The sequence below is a fragment of the Hippoglossus hippoglossus genome, chromosome 24, assembly GCF_009819705.1.
Source record: "Hippoglossus hippoglossus isolate fHipHip1 chromosome 24, fHipHip1.pri, whole genome shotgun sequence".
Classification (NCBI taxonomy): domain Eukaryota; kingdom Metazoa; phylum Chordata; class Actinopteri; order Pleuronectiformes; family Pleuronectidae; genus Hippoglossus; species Hippoglossus hippoglossus.
Window position 1 is genome coordinate 21,125,249 of NC_047174.1, and position 25,780 is coordinate 21,151,028.

Genomic DNA, 25,780 nt, shown 5'->3' on the forward strand with positions numbered 1-25,780 from the left:
AGTGGAAGAAGATTCCCACTAGTCAAACACTACAGTTTTCCACTACAGACACAGAATATTTAGTAATATGCGATGGTAAAATGAATTGGAGGTAGGAGTTGTCTGGTTGTATCCTAATATTTTTTTTACATGATTTCCTGAAGTGAAAGTACAGGTGCAGTATTTAATTAGGTCATCAGTTTAACATCACTTTAATAGTACTGTGTTTTCTATTCCCTGGAATTTACTTTTTTGAAAATACATGTGCTGTGAGTTAACAGGGGATATCAGAAGTGATCCTTTTCACAGTTAATGAATGAAAAATGTTGCATGCAATTCAGTGACAGTGATTACATTTAATAAACTTGTTTTCACATTTTTGTCTTTATTAAGTTGTAGTTGTGTGTATTGAACCACCGTGACACCACTCTACCTCAGGTATGTTAAGGATGTGTGTAACCAACAACAACATGGGGATAGCTCAGACAGTAAAAAATTCCTCCTGCGATGATGCAACAGGTTTAATTTATTGGTAAAAGGAATTTAATTCTCTTTCTGGTAAATAAACAGAGAAGGGACTGAACAGAAGTGGTTTGGGTATGTGTTCATTGTAAAATAATGTTTCATCTGCCTTCTGAAAAAAAAGCTTCACCATCAGACCCACCAAAGAAAGCACGACTCAACAAAAACGTCATCAAATTAACAGAAAAATAAATGTCACAAGCTATAGCAAATAATTTTACCACACTTTCTTTTTTAAAAGAAACTGCAGCACATTTAACAACGAAAAAACAACTTTTTCTGTTATTACAACTTAGTGACTCGTAATTATGAGTTGTGACACATTACAGGTAGGGTAAGGGTTAGAACTAAAGAACTTCTTGCGAGAATATAAATCTCACGATTTTTTGTAATTATGGAGATATAACCTCACAATTATGAGGTGGTATACCATAACTATGAGATTCTATGTCGTAACTGTAGGAAACAGTTTTTTTTTCCTTTGTTGAATCCACAAAACAAATATTTTAATGTCACAGCGTTCTCAGTGAGCATGCAATGCATATAGGCAGGACCGTCTTTTCGGTTCTGCCTCAGGGAAGCCAACTCAAAATCCAATGAGCCCATCTGTGGCTTTGTGTTAAGGTCATCGTCATTCAACACAGTTGACCAAGAAACAAGTGAGCATTTACCAGCAGCTTGTAGCTTCCTCTCTCTGCCCACTTAGTCCTTGACATCGCCCACTCCGTCAGCATTGATAGCAAACATGGCTTCAGCCTCTGGCAGGCAGGGCGAGTCGTAGATTTTACAGATCCTCGTCTCTCCTCGACCTTTCCTAAGGTACAGACTGCAAGAAAATTGTGTGATGTTAGATTGATGTAACCGAGGTTTTATCAATCTGCAGCAGTCAAAGCCTTCCAGCTGCTGTGATGTGTGGTAACTATCTGCTCCTGTGGTGTCATCCAAGTGTCTCTAAACCCCGACATTTTTTTGCGGACTCAAACACTCACCCACCCCTCCATCGTCAGAGTGGTGAGTAGATAATGAGTGAATTTCCATTTTTTGGGTGAACTATCCCTTTCAGCGAACAGGAGCCGTTCTCAACTCAGAACCTTTCACCATTCAGCAACAGAAAGGGTGAGGACATGAAAGCATTCACTTGTTATCACAGAATTATTTTAAACATTCAGTTCATGGAGGGAAATATAACTATGACACCAAATTATCTGCTCTTTCATGTTTTGTGGTGCAGAGGGATGAGGCATCTCCTGATGGTCTTGGAGGTGGAGAATAATGTAAGGATGACACACTGCATCACTCACCGTGTGGTGGAGGCATGAGCCAGAATGTTGCCACCGATTGGTTTCTTGGGATCTGCAGAGAACATGGCTGCCCCATCTACCTGTGCTACCACCTGGTTTGATATCACCACGGCAACGCCAAACTATTGTGAAATAGATCAGACAGAAATAGTTGTTAGACAACTCACTGCAAAATTCCTTGGTTAGTCTGACAGTGCTTCACAGAGGTGGGACCAAGTCATTGTTTGTCAAGTAAGTCTCATGTCAAGACAGAGCTATCCAAAGTAAGTCCCAAGTCAAGGATTGTCAAGTCCAAGTGCCTAAACTTATTTTTCAAGACATAAATAAGTCAATGTGCCCTGTTTGACAAATGAATTGCCTTTGCATTCTAGCCTACAGAGTAACACTAAGTGTACTAAATTAACACAAATAGTGAATTACTTTAAAAATGTCTATCATTTTCAAAAAAACGTAAGACAAATGAGCAAATACTGAATACTGCTTTTGAACACTACTAAATACTTACTTTGGTACTGTATCCAAACAGTCATGCTTCTAAGTGTGGGTAGGGGTGAATGAATGAATGAGTGAGGTTTGTGTGCGGGGGAGTGTGAGTGAGTTGCTTTTACAGTATGTAATATTGTTCTCATTCATCAAAGTGAGACTTAATATTTCAATAAATCAAATAAATGTTTAGCATGTGTTATGAATTTGGAAAACTCCCCACTGTTTTACAGGGAGGCTGGTAAGGGATTGAAATGCATAGCAAAGGAGAAAACACTGCACACAGCAGAAATGACTAGAAATCTTGGTCTTTAGTTATTCCTAATATATAAAACAAGAGATCTGTCATTTTAAACAGCCCACCATAGAGAAAAAAGTGGAGGGATATTTTTTCCTTTCTTGTCTTAACTTTGGGGCTTGGAATCTCTAGGCACCTCACGATTCAATTAGATTCAGAGGGCTATGATTCGATTCTAAAACGGGTCTATTCATGTTGAAAATCTTTACTGATTGCGTAACTCATTGAGAACAAAATAACGTAGGAAGCGCCAAAGGAAACCAAAATCATTAACCCCTTGAGGGCTGGATTTAAAATCACAGCGAAATCAAATTGAAAATTTGTAATCACAGGCCGATCCAACTTGTGTGGATTTTCATTCCAACAATTCGTAAGGTGGTTCTGTAGTATGTATGGCCACCATGTGCCTGTATGCACTTCCAACATTGTCTGGGTATGTTCCTCCCAGACCTGGATCGGGGCATCAGTGAGCTCTTGGACACTCTTGGACACTGGACTGTCGCCGGCGAAAGACACACCGATACATAATGTCCCAGACGTTCTCAATCGGATTCAGGCCTGGGGAACATGAGGGTCAGTCAGTGGCATCAATACCTTCGTCATCCAGGAACTGCCTACACACTCGGCCCACATACGGCCGGGCATTGTCCTGCACCAGGAAGAACCCAGGGCCCACTGCACCAGCGTAAAGTTTGACAATCGCTCTGAGGATTTCATCCTGGTACCTAACAGCAGTCAGGGCACCGTTATGAAATGGAGGTCTGTGCGACCCTCCAAGGATATGCCTTCTCAGACCATCACCGACCGACCGCTTAACCGATGATGTTGCATACAGACACCCTTGTTGTTAAAGTCCAAGTCTAGTAAGAAGTCATTTTTGATTTGTCGAGTCAAGTCTGAAGACATCAAAATTGTGACTTGAATCTGACTTGAGTCCAAGTCATGTGACTCGAGTCCACACCTCTGGTGCTTCAATACGACAGTTACACAACCTTACTATATAAAGTGCCTCGAGAGTATATGTATGTTGTGATTTGGGGCGATACATATAAAGTTTAAGTTAATTAACTTGCATCACTGTGTGGACTGTTTAGATTGAGAGTACATTTCCAGAGTTGTATTCGACAGTGAATGTGACTAAAAAAATAATAAAAAGTGTGAATTGGTCTTTATGGTGTCCTGACTTCTGTCCTATACAGCAGCACATGAGCCCATTACCAGACAACTAGGACATCTTAGGTCCTTTTCAGACCTGGTAAAAACATGTCTCCAGTGATCTGATCACAGTTGGAGTGCTCCTGACATTAGAATGTGTCTTCACGTGTCTCTTAGATCAAATTTTCCTGCTCTATATGAAAATAAACTGTGGCAATCGACCTTGCCACGGGGCTCTCCCACACACAGCCAGAGACGGAATTGTTGCTCTTCAGCATCTTTTAATCAAATAAACATAAATTCACGCTACAAACTTAAAGCGGACTGGCTTTGCAGCCCAGTCCTCCACTCAGTGTCTGGGAGTCTCTGGAGCCTCAGTCTTCCTGAGCTCCTTCCTGAGGTCTGAGTCCTGAGGCAGCGCCGACGCTGCCTTTTAAGCATGAGGACCAATCAGCTAACAGCTCTCACCTGCGCTGATTGATCCTCTCTAGCAGGTGAGGGTGCTCTCCCAGCCCCCTCACCTCCACATACCTCCACCGCAAATTTCAGGCCAGGGATTTATCCCGGCCTGACCTACTCCCCCCGCCCCACGGACCAGGAGAGGAAGCCCATCCACCGAGGCTCTCAGGAGGTCGAGCAGGTGGGCGACTCCGCCCGGGCGCCCCGGCAAAAGGTACCGGGCCTGCCGGTGTCGGCCTCTCTGCCGACGCAGGAACAGGGGCTGCAGGGGACGCTGGCTGTACCGCCAGCCTGGGTGCGGGGACAGGGGACGCTGGCTTCACCGCCAGCCTAGGTGCGGGGACAGGGGACGCTGGCTTCACCGCCAGCCTGGGTGCAGGGACAGGGGACGCTGGCTTCACCGCCAGCCTGGGTGCGGGGACAGGGGACGCTGGCTTCACCGCCAGCCTGGGTGCGGGGACCGGGGACGCTGGCTTCACCGCCAGCCTGGGTGCGGGGACAGGGGACGCTGGCTTCACCGCCAGCCTGGGTGCGGGGACAGGGGACGCTGGCTTCACCGCCAGCCTAGGTGCGGGGACAGGGGACGCTGGCTTCACCGCCAGCCTGGGTGCAGGGACAGGGAACGCTGGCTTCACCGCCAGCCTAGGTGCAGGGACAGGGGACGCTGGCTTCACCGCCAGCCTGGGTGTAGGGACAGGGAACGCTGGCTTCACCGCCAGCCTAGGTGCAGGGACAGGGGACGCTGGCTTCACCGCCAGCCTGGGTGCAGGGACAGGGGGCGTCGGCTTCACCGCCGACCTCGGTGCCTGAACAGGGCACGCTGGCTTCACCGCCAGCCTGGGTGCAGGGACAGGGGACGCTGGCTTCACCGCCAGCCTAGGTGCAGGGACAGGGGACGCTGGCTTCACCGCCAGCCTGGGTGCCGGGACAGGGGGAGTCGGCTTCACCGCCGACCTGGGTGCCTGAACAGGGCACGCTGGCTTCACCGCCAGCTTAGGTGCAGGGACAGGGGACGCTGGCGTCACCGCCAGCCTTGGTGCAGGGACAGGGGACGCTGGCTTCACCGCCAGCCTGGGTGCAGGGACAGGGGGCGTCGGCTTCACCGCCGACCTTGGTGCGGGTACAGGGGATGCTGGCTTTACCGCCAGCCTTGGTGCAGGGGCCGGAAGGGGGTTGGAGACCGGAGCATCCGTCGACGTCATCGCCTCCATCTTCACCTGCCTCAGGAGCGCCTCCAGCTCTCGCCTGGTCCTCGCGCTCTCCTCCCGGTACGCAGTCACCAGGTCCCCCATCCTCGGTACCAGTTCCCATACCGCCTGCTGGTCCACGTCTGTGGCTGTGTGGAGCCCCACGTTGGGCGCCAGTGTGGCAATTGACCTTGCCACGGGGCTCTCCCACACACAGCCAGAGACGGAAGTGTTCCTCTTAAACATCTTTATTCACAAATAAACATAAATTCAAAGTGCCAACTTAAAGTAGACTGGCTTTGCAGCCCAGTCCTCCACTCAGTGTCTGGGAGTCTCTGGAGCCTCAGTCTCTCTGAGTTCCTTCCTCAGTCTTGAGTCCTGAGGCAGCGCCGACGCTGCCTTTTAAGCATGAGGACCAATCAGCTAACAGCTCTCACCTGCGCTGATTGATCCTCTCTAGCAGGTGAGGGTGCTCTCCCAGCCCCCTCACCTCCACATAAACATACACAGAAACATTCTATTTTCACCCACTGGGACTCTATAGATGTGTGTATATGTGTGTGTGTGTGATGGAGAGAAAGAGAGAGCAGAGTAGCTGAGCAATTAAATGCACTTCTGAAAAAATAGGGGGCCTTACCTCGTCTGCCAGCCTGAGCAGCATTCGGAGGAAACGTCCCAGGTGTCCCTGTCTGGCCGACAGCTCTCCTCTACCCGAGTAGTCTGTTCTGTACAGAGCAGTGGCACTGTCCACTATCAGTAGGGCATACCTGACACAAAGAGAGAGTGAGTTACACACCAGGGGCCTCATTTATAACCGTTGTGTACGCACAAAACGGGGCCTGAAACGTGCGTACGCCACTTCTCACGCAAACGTTTGGATTAATAAAAACAAACTTGACGGGAAAATTTGCGCATTTCCACGCAAACTGTGACCCATGCGTATGAACATTTTGGAGACGTGAAAGTGGCGATGCTGACATGAGGAGGTGAACTTAGGCAGACTATTGATCCACTTCATCATTAACAATAAAACCAACAGTGTTATTTGTGCTCGCGCGACATAACTGTTCCATACGAACCTTCAATTGAAAAAGACCTACAACAACTTACAGCAAATTACATTCCAATACCATTAAACAGCAGAGTTAGAGAGTCAATAATAGTTTTTAATAATGATGAAATTATAATATAATATAATTGTGCTGAAGTGAGTCCAGTATTAGACCGACCCGACTGAACCGATCCATCCCAGTACAAACAAGCATATAAATATAATTCTGTTAAATTTGATAGATTAGGGACATCACAGCTGTCTCTGATTTTAATAATCCTGCAGTTTTGGATGATTCAATTTACGAACAGGCGATACAACAAGATCCCTCACATTCTGACAGTGGGAAGACATCATTTTTTTGCCTCTACCTGTGAATTAGATTTGTTTTTATTTCAGGCTCTGTTCTTTTTATCGTCCTCACTCTCCCTCACTCATTATCAGCAGCAGTGTATCAGTGTATTTTCTTCATTAATGACATCACTGCTGTCCCATAAAATTGCTCTTCACCTCCACCTCAGTAAAAAAAACACATCGATGTCAGTGTCAGAGTTTCGCTTCCTCCTCTCAATTGCTTGATGCCGTGACTCACCGTGGTAATTTAATATTCATGAGGTGCTTTGCATTGACCATTTATGGTTTTCACAAAAATATTAGTACGGTCTAGGGCTGTTGGAATGAATTTTGGGAGTCGAACATAAAAATTACAAAAGAAAATACTATTAGAATGCTGTTATCATAATTAAAATGTATATTTTTTTGTGTTGCTCGGTGTGCGTTGCTGATCTGTTTCAGCAGCTCGGGCGCGTGTTGACCTCACAAGGGCAGTGGCTGCAGCCACCCTACATTTAACAACATGGTTTTGTTTACCCTTATTCTGACAGTGACAGAGCGGAAGCAAGAACAAGCACCAGACAAAACTGCCCTTCAACAGATGTTTTCATTAAAGGAACCGCCCTAACCTTATTTGAACCCTATTTATCTGATAAATTCCAATTTGTGCAAATGAATGATGAGTCATCTGTGCGCACCAAAGTTAATCACAGTGTTCCTCAGGGTTCTGTGCTCGGCCCAATTTTATATGCTTCCACTAGGAAACATAAGTGTTTACATTTACACAAATATAAATGTCTGTGTTGCTTCCCGATCAAAATGGCTATTTTCCAATATCTTTATTTTTTAACATCAGTTTGTAAGAACAATAAAGTGCCAAACACTTCAAGATGTATGACTGACCACCCAGGCCTAGAACCCAACTGTTGCAATGGATACACACTTAAAAATATCAACAATATATACCAAACAGATTTTGGACTAGTACGTTTTTCCTCATGGGTTCCCATGTTTCTTTAAAATGTTAAGGACTTTTCAGGGCCCAATTCTCTCACATTAAAGGACCCAAAGTGGCACAATTTGAGACACGCTTTACAGATGCTTACAGAAAGCTATTAGTCTTGCACTTGTCAATTCTGCTGTATTACAGGAGTGACAGACAATGTGGTATTTGATGTTCTATAAAATAGCACAGAAAAACTGTATTGAGACAACTTAAATTTTATATTCCTTAAAAATATACAATTAGTATTAGAAATAATTAGAATATGTGTCTATATTCAATCAGAATTGGTCACTGATTACTTGAGTACTTGAGTAGTTTTACCCCTCAGTTTACCAGCATATCTGCCAATTTGAAAACAATAACTCAACTGAGAAAAAGTCATTTATTTAAGAAATTAAAGTGCAGACAGTATTCATTAAATGAACAAGATCAACAAAAAACAAATGTTGATAGCATAATTTTTTTGAAAAGCACAAGACTATGTACAGAGAAACATTACTACCAGCATTTATAATGTCATCCACCAGATTCACTGCAGCTGACAAGCCAAGTCAATCTTTGAAATGATAGTGTCTTCCCTCTCTTCCATCTGTTACAAATATCTTGCATACAGCAGTTTTTTTAGCTGGTGTTGGGGATACCTTGGAGGTCATGTCCGGGTCGTCATCTTGTCTGTTGCTCGCCAAATACGCCAGGAGTTTCTAAATCCTGCTGGGAACTATGTTGGGTTCCAACCTCCCCTTGACTGAATCTTGATGTTGGCCTGGCAATGACCTCCTCCTTTGAGGATCTCTCATGACCTCCTCCTTTGAGGATCTCTCATGACCTCCTCCTTTGAGGATCTCTCATGACCTCCTCCTTTGAGGATCTCTCATGACCTCCTCCTTTGAGGATCTCTCAATCTGTGCAGACAGGTCCTCTTTGACAAACCTAGTTTTGGAACATAAAATTAAAGATGCACGATTACGGATATTTTAGTTAGTCTTGTGTGGAAATAAAACTGATGATACTTCTTAACATGAACATTTTTTAAAAAAAAAGATAAAACATATCTTCAAGTCAAAAGGCGGTGACACACACAGAAGGCACAGACGATGTCTAGAGAGGTTGTGCTGATAAGAGCCAACACTGTCTGTGTGTTGTCAAGAAAATAAGGGGATCTCTGCAGCGGAATTACTATGTTACGTCCTACCCCTGCCTGCTGCACCACCCCTCACCTGAATAATGTTTGAGGAGTTGTTGCTGTTGGGAACGCATCTGTGCAGAAAACCTCTCTCTGTGTTGTGCATGAAAGGTCTTAAAACAGCTTAGATTTGTTCAGCTGTTTTTCCAGGCTACTATGTTTTTAAATATTATATTTATGAACTTATTATGTATTTTCCAGCAGTAAATAACACCCATTTAGTGACCATATGGCATACACATCTTTACTTCTCACATGTGCTTTCAGTGTTCCGTGCAACAACTGTGTCCCAACAGATTTGGTGGATGTTAAAAAGAACATCTTTGTTTGTGAAAATATGTACCATGTGTGCCTACATGTATCATCTGGCATCCTGTGTCTCAGTATTGTCTTTTATGGGTCTGTTGTGATGTGCTCTATTTGGGGAAAGACAATACGAATTTCAGTCAACAGAAATAGCTATGTTTGCCATGATAAACTTGCTAATACATCTAAAACAGCAGCTTTTAAGGCTAAAAATCATTGTTACTGTTACAGTAGTTGCAGCGCAGTTGACTAAAGGTGAATCCGTTTTCACATATTAACTCCAGACATGGAGTTTCTCTTGTCTGAGTGAGACGCAATCTTACATGCTGGAAATACTTGTGTAATTTTTGGTTTAGGTGAGGTGGTGCAGCTGATCTGAGTAAGGATTTCTCTGTAATGATGACTATTTTCATGTTGATATTGTTAGCCTACATGTATTCAAATGTGTGCACAACATGTTTGAAAGAGCAAAAAGCAATATAAAGGTGAGCAGAAACAAGCACTAAGCTGCTAAACTCTGTGCTGTGTCGCCATTATGACACATTACTGTGAATTCACTGGACAATTAGTTATTTTTACCCATTAAACGAAAAACAATAATGACAATGAAATCTACACAGCCTTATTTGCCACTCTTTCCTCGCCCTCCCCAATAGCTCCTTGTTAGCGAGGTAAGCAGGTTTCGTGAATTGCTTCAAATTTGGAAACAACTAGGTGAATAAAAACTTTGGAGGATGGTTACATTCACTGCAGTTGTGAAAATAATGCCTTGAATTTTACATTAATGGTTTAAAAAAATGTTACGTTATCAGACTGCTTAGTGCACAGCTCGGCTGTACTGTTATGTGCAAATCCCCATTAGCCCTTGCAGCTAACTGGAGCTACTGTACATTACATTGTAAACTTACACTGTCTGTAATGAAACTGTATTCCGAAGCGGTCTAGACTGACTGCTAATTGAAAACAAACATTTAACTGATATGTTACTTACGGTTGCGTTTCTGGGTTCTCAGCACTGCCCTTCACAGAGGGAACAGCGCCATCTTTCAACAAAAACCAAGCTGCAAATACAGCTTCATGCTGGGCTCTGTTGATGAGAGTCCTCCGTGAAGTGGCGTAAACAAACAAAGAAGGTTGCATGTGGTTGTTGTTGGCCTGCAAAAAGAACGTTTATCCATTGTTGCTAGGTGTTTTTCTTTCGGAAAACTTACCTTCACAACCAAAAAAGCACTTAAGAAGAGGCATACTGACAAACCTTACGAAAAGATCCTGGACCAGATCCCCAAATATGCATGTCCAAGGAAATCGTCAGATTACCAAGAGGGTGAAAAAAAAGGTTGGAAACAAGACGCAAAAGAAAAGCCCAGCTCCCTGTGCCTCAGAGGGATTACTCTAACATGCATTGAGCCAATTTTTGAAACTCTGAGCACGTTAAATATGATAATCCAACATTGTAACATTATAGTTACCTCTGCAAATAAGGAAAAGCATAATAGGTCCCCTTTAAGACCCTGAGAGCAAAGACATTTAGTGCCGACTGACCTTGACTCAGCCATCATGGCAGACGCTTGGTACAGCAGCTGGGTCTGATGGTCTGTGTTAAAGGCTCGGGCATAGGCAACGTTGTCTAGAACATCACTGCCAACCAGCCCATATCTGATGAAAGAGAGATCTAGGTCACATGTAACATACTTTGTTTCCATTATTCCAAAACCCAGACCCTTTTATTGGTTTAAACAAATCTCCAGACACTTGAAGTCTCAGGAACAACTTAAATGTGGGCCCATGTTATAACCTTTAGCCTTCGACCATTGATGAGGCGCTGACTCACCTCTCTGCTACAGCAAGGAGTCGCTCTGGTCTGAAGGTTCCCTCTGTATCAATGTACATGGCTTTACCTTCTCCACCCCCCTGATCAATGGGCAGCTGCAGACAGACAGGACAGTGCAATAAAAAGTCAATTTGAAGATTTAGGCTTAATACACAGTATTTATAATTGCAATATGAACCTCACACCTACTTCAAAATAAATGTAGTAATTTGATTTCTGTGCATTTTTAAAATAAAACATTATCTTTCTCGTCTGCCCCCTCAGCCCCTGCATTCTGACTCATTGCTTGAGGTGTATTACACAGCTTCTATTCATACAACTGAGGCTTCCGCAGTAGAAGAACCGCCCACACTGGTGTTAGTGTGGAATGTACCTGACAGGTGACAGCTAGTGTGTGGCACAGTTGAGTCTTCCCTGTCCGAAACTCTCCAAACATCTCTGTGATGGAGCCTGTCTCAATGCCACCTGCAAAGGAAAAAGGGATCTCTATTAACGGTTTTCGTGAACAGGACCTAGGTCTCATGTTCCTAACCAGACCTTGGGACGTGCTAGATGGTGTTTTTCTATTAACTTAGGATCAGGATGATTTTCAAGACAGACGTACAGACCTTGTAGTAGCTTGTCGAGCTCCTTTGAGCCTGTAGAAATCTGTATGATTTCTGCTCTCCTCTGGTGGAACTCAGTGGCTGTTGTGAAGCCCATTGGCACCAATTTGGCAGCTTCAGCCTGGCCACGAAGAAATAACAATTTAGAAATTAGAAGACAAATAAAGATCTCAAGAGTATGTCTTGAAACACTCCTTGTCTCCCCTCTTTCATTTTGGGCAATGTGAGATTGCTTGCAAAAAAGAGTTAACAGTGCTAGCCAGGAGTCAATGGAGTACTTGGAGTGCAGTATCATGTGCTGCACCAGGACAAACATCTTCATAGAGGGCTTTCATATTGTTTAGGGTCGACCTGCACTGCACTGAGAGCGGGAGGCATAAGGGGGGCATATAAAGGACAGTATACTTGGCTGACATCACAGATTCAGTCAGCCCCTCCTAACTCCTTTCTCTCTATACCGCTCACTCTCTCTTGTTTACTCATGCAGACACACAGACACACACAGACACACAGACACACACACCTGTATACTTACACTGGGTTAAAAAACATAATTTGGTCTATGCAAACAGAAATGATGGTCATGATCATTTGAATATAGAGCGGGGAATTGAGATTCGATAAAGTGGTGACAGGAGACACGTTCAGGACTCATTTTAATGTCAGGCATGATACACATACTCAACACTCTAATGGATCTCTTAGGACGGATATTAATACCAAGTTTGAACAGAAACAGAGTCCGGAGGACAAAGACAAGTAAAGGAGGATACTGGAGTGGAAACTCCAACAGAACACCATGAAAGAGGTCTGGATTGGCATGAGGACCATCAATGTTCTCCCCTACTGGCAACAGAGGAGTAAAAGGCAATGTGCACTGGACCAACAAACTTAATTTGTTTTTAACAAATTTGACACCGTTGCCACAGCCCATTCCCTTCAGGACTCATCTGTTCAAAACCATCACCATCTGTACTCTCCTCCATTCCCCCTCCTCACAGGCCCACATCCTTTAACCTCTACAGTGTAATTTTTCCTTTTTAAATAGACTTTATTTAGACCATGTTTTTAGCCTAAATGTCCTCTGATGAGGCGTGCACAAAAACGGCACACTCTTGCGAAGAATGCCTGTTCATGTGGCTACGTCCGCTAGCATCACCACTTCCGGTAGTGGACATTTAGGCTTAAAAAATGTTGTCAGAGAGAAATGTTACATACACATAGCAAAAAAAGGGGAGTAACAACAATGAAATATGGTAGAATCTCCTAATGTTCAGTGAAGACAAAAAAGTCAACATACACATTTGGTTAAATTCTACAAATTATTATAATTTGTAAATTGATCAAATACCAGAACTTGAGTCTTTTGTTTAAAATCAAATGATCTTAGTTTTTTCAGTTCAATTAATATTTGTTTGCAGACCACTATAGGGATGGTGGTTTAGTACAGAACACCAGCACATTTTGTTTTCCACAACTTACAAACTAATCAGCGTCCAGAAGGGATCCTGGTGTGAACTGGGCAGTTTTTCTATAAATAATCGATACATAAACAGATTTATAATTTACATCAACATTAACAAAAAAAGAAAAAAAAAAAACAGGTTTGCTCTCCATCCCAGACACAAAACTGCGAACTTTCGGAGACAGAGCTTTCTGTGTGGCAGCCCCCACCCTCTGGAACTCTGTCCCGGCCGAAATACGCAACCCTGAATCCCTCAACATCTTCAAATCATTCTCAAGCAGCACCTTTTCACTAAGTCCTTTGGCCTCAGTTAATGCCCCACCAGGCTGTTTATTTCTATCTTGTTTTGTACTATTACTTTTTTCTTTTCTCTTCTTTTTTGTATCCACAGACATATGTAGAGCATCCTTGGGTCCTGTGAAAGGCGCTATATAAATGCAAGCCATTATTATTAGAAAACATCAGAGGAGCAGAGTCACTTGTTGACCTGTGCAGAGTAATGCGCCTCAGTGCAGTGGCGCTGATTTGATTTATATCGCGCTATATACCGATGTCAACTGATATGAAAAAAATTATCCTGTTAAGATTTATTTCCATATCGCCCAGCCCTACACTCAATTACTGGTTCTGACGCCACTCAATGGTTGCCCCCCCTTATGTCCTGGATGGTAAACTACTTGAATGGTAGATCACAGTATTTGCGGTCACAACACTGTGTGTGCAGTCATGAGGCCGACAATAGCAGAGTCATCAGAGAACTTCTGCAGGTGACAGGAGGGTGAGTGGTAGGTGAAGTCTGCAGTGTAGAGGGTGAAGAGGAACGGAGTCAGGACCGTTACCTGCAGGGCCCCTGTACTGCAGACAGCCGTGTCTGACACACGGTCCCGGATTTTGGGTGAGGAGTCTTTGGCACCAGTACTACGCAGGAGGTCTTCCATAGCTGTGGTACTCTCCCCAGAGTCAGGCTCATGTTGAAGACCCTCTCCATAATCCCACACAGCTGGTCAGCGCAGGATTTGAGGAGCCTGGGGCCGATGTCGTCAAGGCCCGCCGCCTTTCTTGGCTTTATCTTCCTTCACCTGGTTTGATGTGTGAGACAATTTGGAGCAGTGGGTGGGTGGGTGGGCTGGATGGAGTGGGAGGGGGGGCTGAGAGCTGAGTGCTGTGTAGGAGGGGGTGGGGTAGTGTACTGGGGGAGCAGATGAGGGGGGTTGCAGCTGGGCTGGCAGGGTTGGGGGAGGGCCAGGTGCCTGATCCAACCTGTTGAAGAACATTTTCAGGTCATTTGCCCACTCCTGGTCCCCTGCAGCCTGGGACACAGCTTTCTTGTGGCCAGAGATGGTTTTCAGACCTCTCCAGACACCGCTGATGTTTTTCTGCTGCCACTGGTCCTCCATATTCCTCCTGTAGCTGTTCTTCCCCTCCCTGATCCTCCTCCTGAGCTCCTTCTGAACAGCTCTCAGCTCCTCCTTGTCTCCTGACCTAAAAGCCCTCTTTTTCTCCTTGAGGAGGGCCTTCATGTCCGGATTAATCCATGGCTTGTTGTTAGAGAAGCACCGTACAGTCTTGGTGGGTACAGTTTTCTCCCCACAGAAATGGATGTAATCCGTGATGCAGGTGGTGAGGCTGTCGATATCCTGCCCATGACCCTTGCAGAGATCTTCCCACACGGTTGACAACTTTTCGAAACAACAAACTCCTCTTAGAGTCCATCGGATTGGCTTGATACTTTCTTGATTCTTGTTGTTCTGGGTTTGTACCCTCTTGGTTGAATGCACTTATTGTAAGTCGCTTTGGATAAAAGCGTCAGCTAAATGAAATGTAATGTAATACTGGGTCATTTTAACCTTAACACCCTCAAGATGGGGTTTCTTTGAACGGCGTGTCTGTGCCGTGATGTCAAATTTGACATTTTGACTTGAAAAGTAAGTTCTTCCAACTTGTATCTATATTGTCCAATCTGCACCACACTTCACAAGATCAGATCCAGCTGAAAGTTGGTCCAAAGACCCTTTGTGAGAGTGTGATGGAGACATCTTGTGAAAGTCATGGCAACAAGGCAAATGATTTTTATGTTTTTTACAGTTGATCGCATTTTTTGAGGAGCTTAGTATGCATGAGAAGTTGCCAAACAGTGAAATGACAAGCATTTACTTCTAATAAGGGTCTTGCATAAGGTTGTGGCATAATGGCTCGATAGCCCACCCTACACAATTTCAGAAAGTTTAAAGGTTCCCTGACATATGAAAATAGGTAGGTATGCATCGTGGCCAGACTTACAATAAAAAGTCTCGGACCCATACCCTAAATTGAACAGGAAATTGGCGATTATGATTGTAATGTACAATCTTTGCTTGGTTTTTGCCATTTGCAGGTATTATGAACTCTTCCTCCAGAATAATCATATCAACTTCAGATTTGGTTAGTGCAATCAAAAGACATTAAAGATATATGAAATTTTGCTGTTAAATAGTATGTTATGTATGTGTCAGAGTGTACATGCTTAAAGGGATAGTCCACCGAAAAATGAAAATTCACTCATTATCTACTCACCACTATGCCGATGGGGGTGGATGACGAGTCCACAAAACACTTTTGGAGTCTCAGGGGTAAGGTGCTGCAGCCACATCCAATCAAATTGAAATAAATTGAACCCCTTCAAACGTTGCAAAAACAACAGAAAAAAACATAACATGCCTCGATACTGATTGTGTGGTGTCATCCAAGTGTCCACAAGCCCCAACTATTTTCAACTTGAAACGGTGTCATTTAGACCATGTTTTTAGCCTAAATGTCCTCTGATGAGGCGTGCACAAAAACGGCACACTCTTGCGAAGAATGCCTGTTCATGTGGCTACGTCCGCTAGCATCACCACTTCCGGTAGTGGACATTTAGGCTTAAAACACAGTGTAAATTACCTTGTTTCGAGTCGAATATGAATGTCGGGGCTTGCGGACACTTGGATGACACCACAGTATGAATGTATGTATGCAGTATGGCTGAAAGACTGTTTACCCCTGAAACTCCTAAAGTGTTTTGACAATGTGACCCCAATTCTGCCACATTTTAAAAAACAAATGAATGATACCTATCCAGGTAGCCTCAGTCAAATGACTGAGTATGTTAAATTGGGATTCCACAAAAAAGGGAGGTTGTAGTAAAAGACAACTTGAACAGTTAAAAGGAGAAATTGGAAGAGAGAGAAACAAAAGAACAAGAGCGGATTGCAACTCTGTCCAAAAGAAAATGTAAAAAATGTAAACCATTTCAAGCAAAAGGAAAGTCCCACAACCATCTCACCAGATGCATGATGACTGGTAAACATGTGGATGAGACTGTCAGTGCATACTTGCAGAGGCTTACAGCTTCTTTTGACCTACACAGTGGACTCACACGTCCAGCTAATATGGGAGCATCCCCATTGTCTCCCTATAAGGTCCACTTAAAAGAACACTTCTTAAGCAGGTTAAGACCCAATCTCTCCAGTGCAGTCAAAATCAAGTGTGTGACCTGGAAGACCTGCTATGTTTTCAGCTTTCACAGGTCCAAGCCAGAGGGGAGGCAGAGGGAGAGGACAAGGTCGTCGGCGTGGAGGAAAAGGTAGAGGAGGTCAGAATGACCCATATCTATGCCACAAGTGTGGGAAGACAGGACACTGCAGGAAAAATTGCCCAGAGACGTCTTTTCTTAGAGGAGACTGAGGGATGGAGGAGGGAGGGTGGACCCCGGTAACAGACCACCATACACCAGATGAACAAGTAACACACACGCACATCCAAATATAGCTCACTAAATCAAAGGCTGTGTGCCTTTGATTTCCCAATGTACACTTATGATAAAGGATATAGAATGTTTCCACAGTTAACTTTGTTTATCTGAGGACAACCTGAAGTGTTTCTTGTAGACTCAGGTGCTACAACCTCAGTTTTGAGATCTGATGCACTATCAACACTCCCAAAGAGAAGTGGAAGAACATGCTTCACAGTAGGAGCTGGAGGGACACCCATTGTAGAGCATTGCTCAGTGCCTCTAAGATGTGAACTGGACAATAAGGTAACAATTCTTAGTGTCAACACACTGTCCCATAAATTTGATGGGCAGAGATTTGATGAGCCATTTTGGCCTTGTTCTTTGTTCAATACCAGAGGGCATCAACGTTTTAAAACCAGGAGAATGTTCTCCTTTGCAAATGGTTAAATACAGTCCCAGTGCACTCTTGTATGCATATGAGTGGAAGCTTGTCAACAGTGATGTCACCTCCACAGCTCCACATCTACCTGATTTCACAATTTCATGTCTCACACACTTCATGACACCAGGACACATCACATGTGAGTTCAGGGCCAGACAGCAGCTATGAGAAGAAGTGGTATATAGACATGATGACACCATAAAGGTTAAACCTAATACATGTGTATTGGACAGAGGATGCTGCTGCTGTGTCTGTCTCACTCTCTCCTATGCAGGCGAGAGTGTGTCATTTGCAAAACCAGTAGGATGGAAATTGCAGGATTTGGGTCCTTGGCTGGGGCAGCGGCTGCTTCGGTGAGATTTTAAACCAGTTGAGGGGGATCCCAGAACAGGTGGTAGTGCTGGTAGGGCTGCACTATATTAGGAAAACATGCAATATGTGATAACATTGTTTAATATCGCGATAACGATATGATTTGCGATAAAGAACATAAACAGTCCCTGCCTAGGGACGCAGAGACCACTGACAACTCCACGGCCGGGAGAAGGCACACAGCCCAGCCACAGCGCCACCAAGTCGGGGGCAGACACCAGGGAGCCATACACAGCTCCACTAAGTCCACTGTGTTAATTTGGGGTCTTTCCATACATGTTTGGACCGTGAAAAGTTTTTTTTTTTTTTTTACAGTTTTTAGCTGCGCAACCACGTCAAACCAAACGGAGCGCGTCGCCATCTCCTCCAGCTCTACACAAATTAAGTTTATAAAGTCTGTTGTTTTTACTCAGACTGAGTTTACACATTGTCCGATCCCACTGTTTGTCGGTGTGTGTGAGAGAGAGGTAGAGAGAGAGCGAGAGCGAGAGGAAAAGGGAGAGAGAGAGAGATATAGAGAGAGAGAGAGGGAGGGAGAGAGAGAGGGAGAGAGAGAGAGAGAGAGAGAGAGAGAGAGAGAGAGAGAGAGAGAGAGAGAGAGAGAGGAAAAGAGCGAGCGAGCGGCTGAATAAAGATTTAACTCATTAATAAAAGTATCGATCATTATGTAATGATCAGTGTTGATATTGTGGCGACAAACAAATCAACTTTTAAACTGTAGCGAGTCAGAGACGTCAGCAGGGAGAGAGAGGGACAGAGAGAAACACATGCACAGTAGAGGAGTCTGTGTGTCTATGTGCTGTTACTTCCCTCAGTTTCGGGACAAACGTGATCAGTAGAAGTTTCACAGTAGAATTTACTTGGAGGAGGCGGAGAAAGATTTGACAGTGCGACGTGGCACCTTCAAATTCTATGTTTTCTCTCTATTCTCATCTTCTGGCGATGATTCACTGACAGAAAACCTGTCAATGATCTGAATGTCTTTATTTTATCATCTAGGGCAGTGGTTCTCAACTGGTCTGGCTTCGGGACCCACCATCACCCCTTAATGACAAGCCGCGACCCAAATCAAGGAAAGTTTTCAACTTCTCAAATTTATTTGATGAAAAGATGGTGCAGTTTGAACCTGAGATAGTACAGAATATCAGTATGCCAACACAAAAAAACTAGTTTAATGATAAACCAAAACGACCAGCAGGTGGCGATGCTAGAGAGGGAAATATTCCCTTTTACACTCAATTAGCTGCATTTTAATTAAAAACCAAAAATTGCATCTTAAGGACACAAGGTAATACATATATGTAACACATACATAACAATTCAGTAACTTCAGCCTTTTTTAACAGACTCAACAGTGCTTTCATGCACAAACATGAAATAAAAAAGTCCAACTACTGAGAAGTAGTTTCAAATAGACTCAAATTATGTAGCTTTAGCTGAGAATACTCACTCGCTGAATCTATGACAACCAACAGTGCACTATGGAAAAAATTCAGTGTCTTGAGTAGCAGCTTTTATCCACAAACTCAAAATAAATTAAACAAAAAGTTCAATTCAAAAAGATTCATGCTCAATTAGCATATGAGAACAAACTTTGCAGGTGTTCTTCTATGCTGTGAAATGGCGAGTGTCTATTAGCATTACAAGGCATTAACGCCAAATACTGTTAAGGAGTGTGAATAGATGGCACTCCGCTGCATAAAAAATCCCCTTCAAAATAAAAGCACAGGATTCTTTTCTTTAAATTTGTTTTGCCCAGGCAAAGGCCACCAGTTGAGAATCACTGATCTAGGGCAGCAGAACTCCACCTGATTGGCCATTGCAGAGCGCGAATGCGTGGTGCATGAATAACCATTTATCGCATTTTTTTGCTGTCTCTTGCGATACGTCTATCGCGCACGTTGATATCGCGATGACGATAGATTTTCGATTGTCCAGCCCTAGAGAAGGGTAATGTATACCGCACTGTATTAATTTCCACAGTAATTGTGAACAAGGCGGTTCAGTTAGTGTAAGACGGTAAATCCCGGGTAAAAATGTATTCTGTGATGACAAACCCACAGAGCATTCCTGAATTGGCAGAGGTCCCATCAGACTGATGGGCTAAACACAAATATGATACTGGATTGATGAAAACTTCAAAACCACTAGTTGTGCAAAATCTGATTACAGACCATGCCTGAAACAATATCATCTCAAGTGAGAGGCCATGCAGGGCATCAAACCGTTTTTTGAGTCACTACTGTAATCTTTCCATGTGTTGACTCACCAGTCAACACATGATTTGCAAGCAGCAAATGCTGCAGTAGATGCACGTGCACCAGAAGTTGCAAATCTGAACAATTTTATCTCTGATATCACCAAATTTGACTCATTTTTCTGTTGTCGATACCTGTTGAATGCATTATTTTCTGTTCCAGTTGAAAAAGAAAGCCAATTTTGGTTCGTGTTCTCCTACAGTGGGCATGGCTGGACATGGACTCGCTGTCCAGAGGGAAATTGCGAGAGTCAAGGTGTATTTCACACAGGAGAACTTACAAAGCTTACATCTGCCAGCTGGCTCAGCTTTATTGCAATATGTTGATGATTTGATGATCTGTAGTCCATCAGAACAGGCCTGTAAAACAGACACCATTGCATTACTTGAGCATAAATTTCTTGCAGAGAACGGGCACAAAGCCAGTTTACCTAAATTGCAATTTTCCAAACAGGAAGCGACTTATCTGGGACATGTGATCACAGCAGAAGGCAGATCCCTCTCTCCAAAACGTGTTGAAGCTATCCAATCAATTCCAAAACCTTTCACTAACAAACAGATGAGTTTCTTGGGTATGACGTCATACTGTCGACAGTGGATTCCAAATTACTCAGAAAGATAAGCTTCTCTCTTAGCCATGGTCCCTGGACCAAAATATGAGCGCTCATGACATACTGACTGCAGATGACAGAGAACCACATAACTGCATTGAGGTTTTACAAGACACATGTACAACCAGACTTGACTGACACCCCATTGCAAAATGTTGACTTGGAGTTGTTTGTTCATGGTTCAGCTGCTCGAGACAGCAGTGAAGGTTGAAGTAAGAGCCACCTGTGCATACGGGAACCAGTGGGCGACTTCCTCCCCAACGTCCACAAAGACAACCAGTAAGATTAGAGGCGAGAGAAACAGGAAAGGGTGAAATAGCGCCTTCCTCCATCAGTAGCATGCCAAGCTCCAACAAGTGGCAGCTGTGCAGTGAGTAGTCAAACACATCACCCCATCCTAACACCTCATGGGGGGAGTGCTGCCTGTACTCCGAGCTTCAACAAACCATCAAGAAGGGTGTGACAGTTCCCCTCTGGTGAACGATGGAAAGACCATGTCCATGGCACCCTTTCAGGGTGTATGGTTGGAGCCTGAGAAGAAGTATTTGTTGGTTATTGTTGCTGACTGCGATAGTGATGATCCTTTCTTTTTTTCCATCCACAAATTACAACCCATAACTCTGCCAATGTTACAAATATGAGTGTCCACTGCCCTGCCAGTCAATGTGATGAGAATAACTGTTCAATTTATACAATTGACAATGATGCGCTGGTGAGACTTGAAAATCACCTCTTTCAAATACTGTTCAACATTTACGACCTCGCTCACCACCTCTCCTCTCTCATCTGTGCTTTACTGTGTCAGTGTGTGAGTGAGTGTAAACTCTGCAGATGAGATGAGGAAGTGAGCATGGATCATCATTATCTCGATAACTTGAGCTTGCACATCGTTAAAACAACAATTACGATATTATCGTAGACGATAAATATCGCACACCCCTAATCGTGCATCCTTAAAATAAATGTGATTGTCTGAAACGCTGGAATACTAACCTAAAGCTAATCTAAATTATCACCATCCCATCCTGTTTACTGATCAGATATATCCTGTAGCAAATGTTGAATACTAATACAAAATTTTAGGCAAAATCATAGAAAAGGCCATCATTTAACTTACCTCCTAATAATAAAAGTCTTATTTGATCAATTTCAATCTGACTTTCGTGCCAATCACTGCACAGGGACAGCCCTTATAAAGGCTTTCAATTATATTCGTTTTAATATCGATTCCGGCAAAACATCAATTTAAGGGCTTTTAGATCTCAGTGCACCTTTTGAGAATGTCGATCACAGTATACTTATAAATAGACTTTGTAGCGACTTAGTGAAAACAAACGTTGCTGAGAGGCTGAAGTAGGGCCTAATAAATTGAATAACATGATGATCCAAAAATCACTGCAATCCGTAAAAATGTGTTCAAACTTTTATTAAAGAAAAAGAAGATCAACTTATTGGACCATGCACAAACTCATAGATTAAATCGATCAAACAGAAAGTAGCAGGTTGCGTAACAAGGTTTAGTGGTCAACAAAAACATCGTCCCCACTCACCCTCTTTCCTTTCTACACAGGTAAACAGGTGCTTAGATCAAATATGACCCCCGCCCTTATCCTCATGACCTATTTCCTGCCAAATTAATAGGATCACAAGTAAACAATAAATAACAAATAATACTCCCAAAATACAAACCCATCACATCTGATATCATTACCAGCAAAATAATAATAATATCCTTTAACTTATCTATGGCTCCTACCAACTTTGAAACTTGGTCAGGGTCTCCATTGGAAGGGTCAGAACACATGCTCTTGACCTGTGGTGTCCCCTCAAGGATCAATTCAAGGACCACTTCTGTTTCATATATTCATTCTCCCACGTTGCCATATCATTCACAACAATAACCTTGCCAACAATAGTTATGCTGACAACAACCAGATTTACAGTTAAGATGAGAGACTCGGGTTGCTGCTCACCTAAAGGACAATGAATTACACATAAAAGAGCAGGGGGGTATTCTATCAAAGTAGCTGAACGCTAATCCTGGCTTACTTTGATAATTCTGGCTTATTTAAGTGTGAGATTTGTACCATGACTCTGGCTCACATTAATTCCTGCTCAGTACCCTAACCCAAGACCATGTAGGGAGACTTCCAGTGCCTTGTTACGACACAAAACCCAGGAAGCTCATTCGAGTCGCTCAAGCATGACGTTTCTGACTTAGAGGAACCATAACAAAACGCGCGAGTGTTTTTTTCCCAGAGTTTTTGGGTTGGTAGACATGCCAGATACCCACATTAACCTGTAGAAGCACTAACAAAGTGGAATTTGCATGCTATGTCCCCTTTAAACAAATTCATCCATGCTTTCCAGACCATAATGACGTTAGAGACTCAAATTTGGTGATTAATTTTGTCCGCGGCTACTCATATTTGCGTTCAACACTTTTGAACACGTAAAACCTGCAAAAGAAATATGGAGTAGTTACATGCTGCATCATGAATCTGGGACACTAAGTAAATTGGCTTTGGTTTCTTACCAGAATTTTGTCAGCTTTGGCTTCACTGATGCCCTTGATGTTCAGCAACTCCTTCTTAGGTGTATAGGCCACTGCCTCAATCGTGTGGAAACCTGCATCCTCCAACTTCTTGATGTCACTGGCACTGATTCCACATTGCTGCAATGGAAAGAATTTGAATGAGTGAATTTACTAAAGCAGTTTTCAGAAATGTTTTAAGCAGGATCTCTGGAGAATTGGGTCCAGACTTTCTGGGCAGTTTGCCTTTCACACAACACGCATGTATTTATATAGCACTTTTCTAGTCTTTATGACCACTCAAAGCACTTTTTTTTGCCATTCACCCATTCAAACAAACATTCATACAGTGCATCTATGGGCAACACTTTTTCTATGGGACAGGCAATTTTGGGGTTCAGTATCTTGCCAAAGGACACTTGGGCATGCTTATGGGGAAGACTGGGATCAAACCACCGACCACCTAGTTAGAGGACGTTCTCTCTACAACCATGTGATCATGTGAATCATGTGATTTTGTTTACATCACACCAACATGTCCATGTCATCCACTAGTATGGCACTGCTTCTTCATCCTGATATGTTTGTAGTTGTGGTTTGTTTTTTTCATTTTTGCATCTGTCGCATGTTCAAGATTCTCTGTCAACTTTATACTCGGGGGGGCGGGCAGCTCTTACTCGGACATTTGCGTTCACACATGCACCTCCTCCAGAGAAACTACAGAGGATATCCCCAGAGTTCAGTGCATGTCTGAAAGCAGGCTAAGTGAGGTTGAAACAAAGTTAACTAAGGCATGTGTAAGACTTTTAACATCTCCTTTGAAAATTCATAAATTTTCACAATCAGAAGTATGAATGCACAATAGAAGACTAGATAGGACAATACAGTGTAAAAATTATTATAACATTACAATTTGTCAGTGCTTCTCAGCAATATATCAGAATAATCCCTAGCGATATAATCAATTTAATTAACATGACCTGGACATGGGTTGGCAGAACAAAATGGATACTGATTACATTATCAATCAACTAAAATTGTTAATTCATTAAGGTACATTTAAATTTTTGTTAAGATCAACACTGCACCATTCACAGCTGATTCACATCCTAAGTAGAAGAAGTGTCAGGTAAAAGTTTAAGAACATCTCAGTGAAAGCCAGCACAGTTCAACAGCTCCACAAAATACAGCCTCCAAACTGACCATTAAAATAAATCAGCACCACTTTTAGTAAAAACAGAACTTTATGATCACGGAGGATTTATTGCAGAGCTGTACATATAGGGTATATTATCATTAAGATCATATAACAGCAGTGACTTTTAAATTATTGATACTGAAATGATTAAATGATTAGATGGCTGTTTAAAACACTGGACTATTACTGAATGGAAAGCCAAACAGGAACCGCACTGGTCAATAAGAAACAAATTCTTAAGGTCCTGGTTCACACATACATGTTCCAGCTTTGTGAAGGGGATACTCCCTATGGACTACAACTCTGAACCAGCAGCAATCACAGAACTCAATGTCACAAGATTGCCTTTAATAATACTTAGTTGCTAGTAAGGACTAAAAAAATGTAAGTTCACCCAGCTCACTTCCCATTCATTTCACAGTGACTCTGAATTGGCTGCACATCTGTTAATGGATGTTCGCTCTCACTCAGAAACAGTGGCAAGTTACATTCATTAAACATGCACACAGATAACAAACCTCTAGTCTGCACAGAGGTTGTGGTCCATAGTTGTCTTCCACCTCTACCTCTGCCTCGTCTCTGGCTTCGCTCCTCATAGCCATGTTTAGAGTATGACAGTCTGGTCTACAGAGAAGAAATAGAAGGCTCAGTGTTGAGGTGACTACAGTGAGCATGAGGGATGTGTCACGGAACAGTTCATAATTCACTAACCCTGAGAGAGTGGCTAATACAACTTTGACAATCCTAGCTGAATGTAATGGGCGATGAAAGACGTGGTTTCCCTGTACCCACCAGTATATCATCTAGCAATTCAATACGCATACTAAAGCTTAGCTTGTTAGCATAAGTGCCAACACAAACAGCGCAACACGTCGTCTAATGTGTGGACTGAAATGCACAGCTGATACTTACATGCAGCTTCTTGATTCCCCTCAAACTCTGTCGTCTGAGAACTAAAGCTCCCGCGCGAAATACGTAATACGCACTTATCTGACGCAATTACGCAATGGACGTCAACACCCCAAGTTTTGTGATCAGTCAAGCCAGGTAAATACAGGAAACAGGCCGATCTACCCTTCAAAGTAAAATCTCAGATTTTAGATTGACAATTCTGTTAGGAAGTATATATAAATCTGACTGAGCGGACATGAATTGAAATAAAGCGTACTATGGTTCAGTGTTAATTTTGTTTATGATTTCAATGTTCTTTTATTAATTTTTTTTTTTTAAATGTATTATTATTGTATTTGCATTATTGCATTAAAACTGATTGACTATCTTCTCTGGCTAGTTATGTATTTAATTAGTTCATTAAATAATTATTAATTAATCACTATCTGGAGGAGGTTTAAATTATATAACTGATATTGATTTGATCTAATTCACGAAAAAATATATGCACATATAGTGTTTTCCTGTGCTGCTGCAACCGGCTGTGGTTGGGGATAGGAC

The 25,780-nt window shown here is 43.0% G+C and overlaps 1 protein-coding gene across 5 annotated transcripts in view; it reads right to left on the minus strand.

Moving 5' to 3' along the window:
* The window catches only part of LOC117758641 (DNA repair protein RAD51 homolog B), a 37,163-nt gene extending 11,768 nt beyond the window's left edge, over nucleotides 1-25,395 (minus strand). Inside the window, exons 1-10 of one of the 5 annotated variants that reach the window (XM_034580480.1) lie at nucleotides 25,040-25,166; nucleotides 24,847-24,952; nucleotides 23,134-23,271; nucleotides 11,703-11,820; nucleotides 11,468-11,559; nucleotides 11,095-11,189; nucleotides 10,806-10,919; nucleotides 6,022-6,151; nucleotides 1,803-1,924; nucleotides 1,173-1,327 (exon numbers count right to left, since the gene is read on the minus strand). In XM_034580480.1, the coding sequence (XP_034436371.1) occupies nucleotides 1,204-1,327; nucleotides 1,803-1,924; nucleotides 6,022-6,151; nucleotides 10,806-10,919; nucleotides 11,095-11,189; nucleotides 11,468-11,559; nucleotides 11,703-11,820; nucleotides 23,134-23,271; nucleotides 24,847-24,952; nucleotides 25,040-25,131 (1,131 nt within the window). In that variant the 5' untranslated portion in view covers nucleotides 25,132-25,166 and the 3' untranslated portion in view covers nucleotides 1,173-1,203. Of the gene's footprint in view, nucleotides 1-95; nucleotides 1,328-1,802; nucleotides 1,925-6,021; nucleotides 6,152-7,831; nucleotides 8,552-8,658; nucleotides 8,705-10,805; nucleotides 10,920-11,094; nucleotides 11,190-11,467; nucleotides 11,560-11,702; nucleotides 11,821-23,133; nucleotides 23,272-24,846; nucleotides 24,953-25,039; nucleotides 25,178-25,240 lie in introns of those variants that run through there. The other 4 variants (XM_034580481.1, XM_034580479.1, XM_034580483.1 and 1 more) reach the window with 4 other exon arrangements.
* Nucleotides 25,396-25,780: the final 385 nt, after the last annotated feature.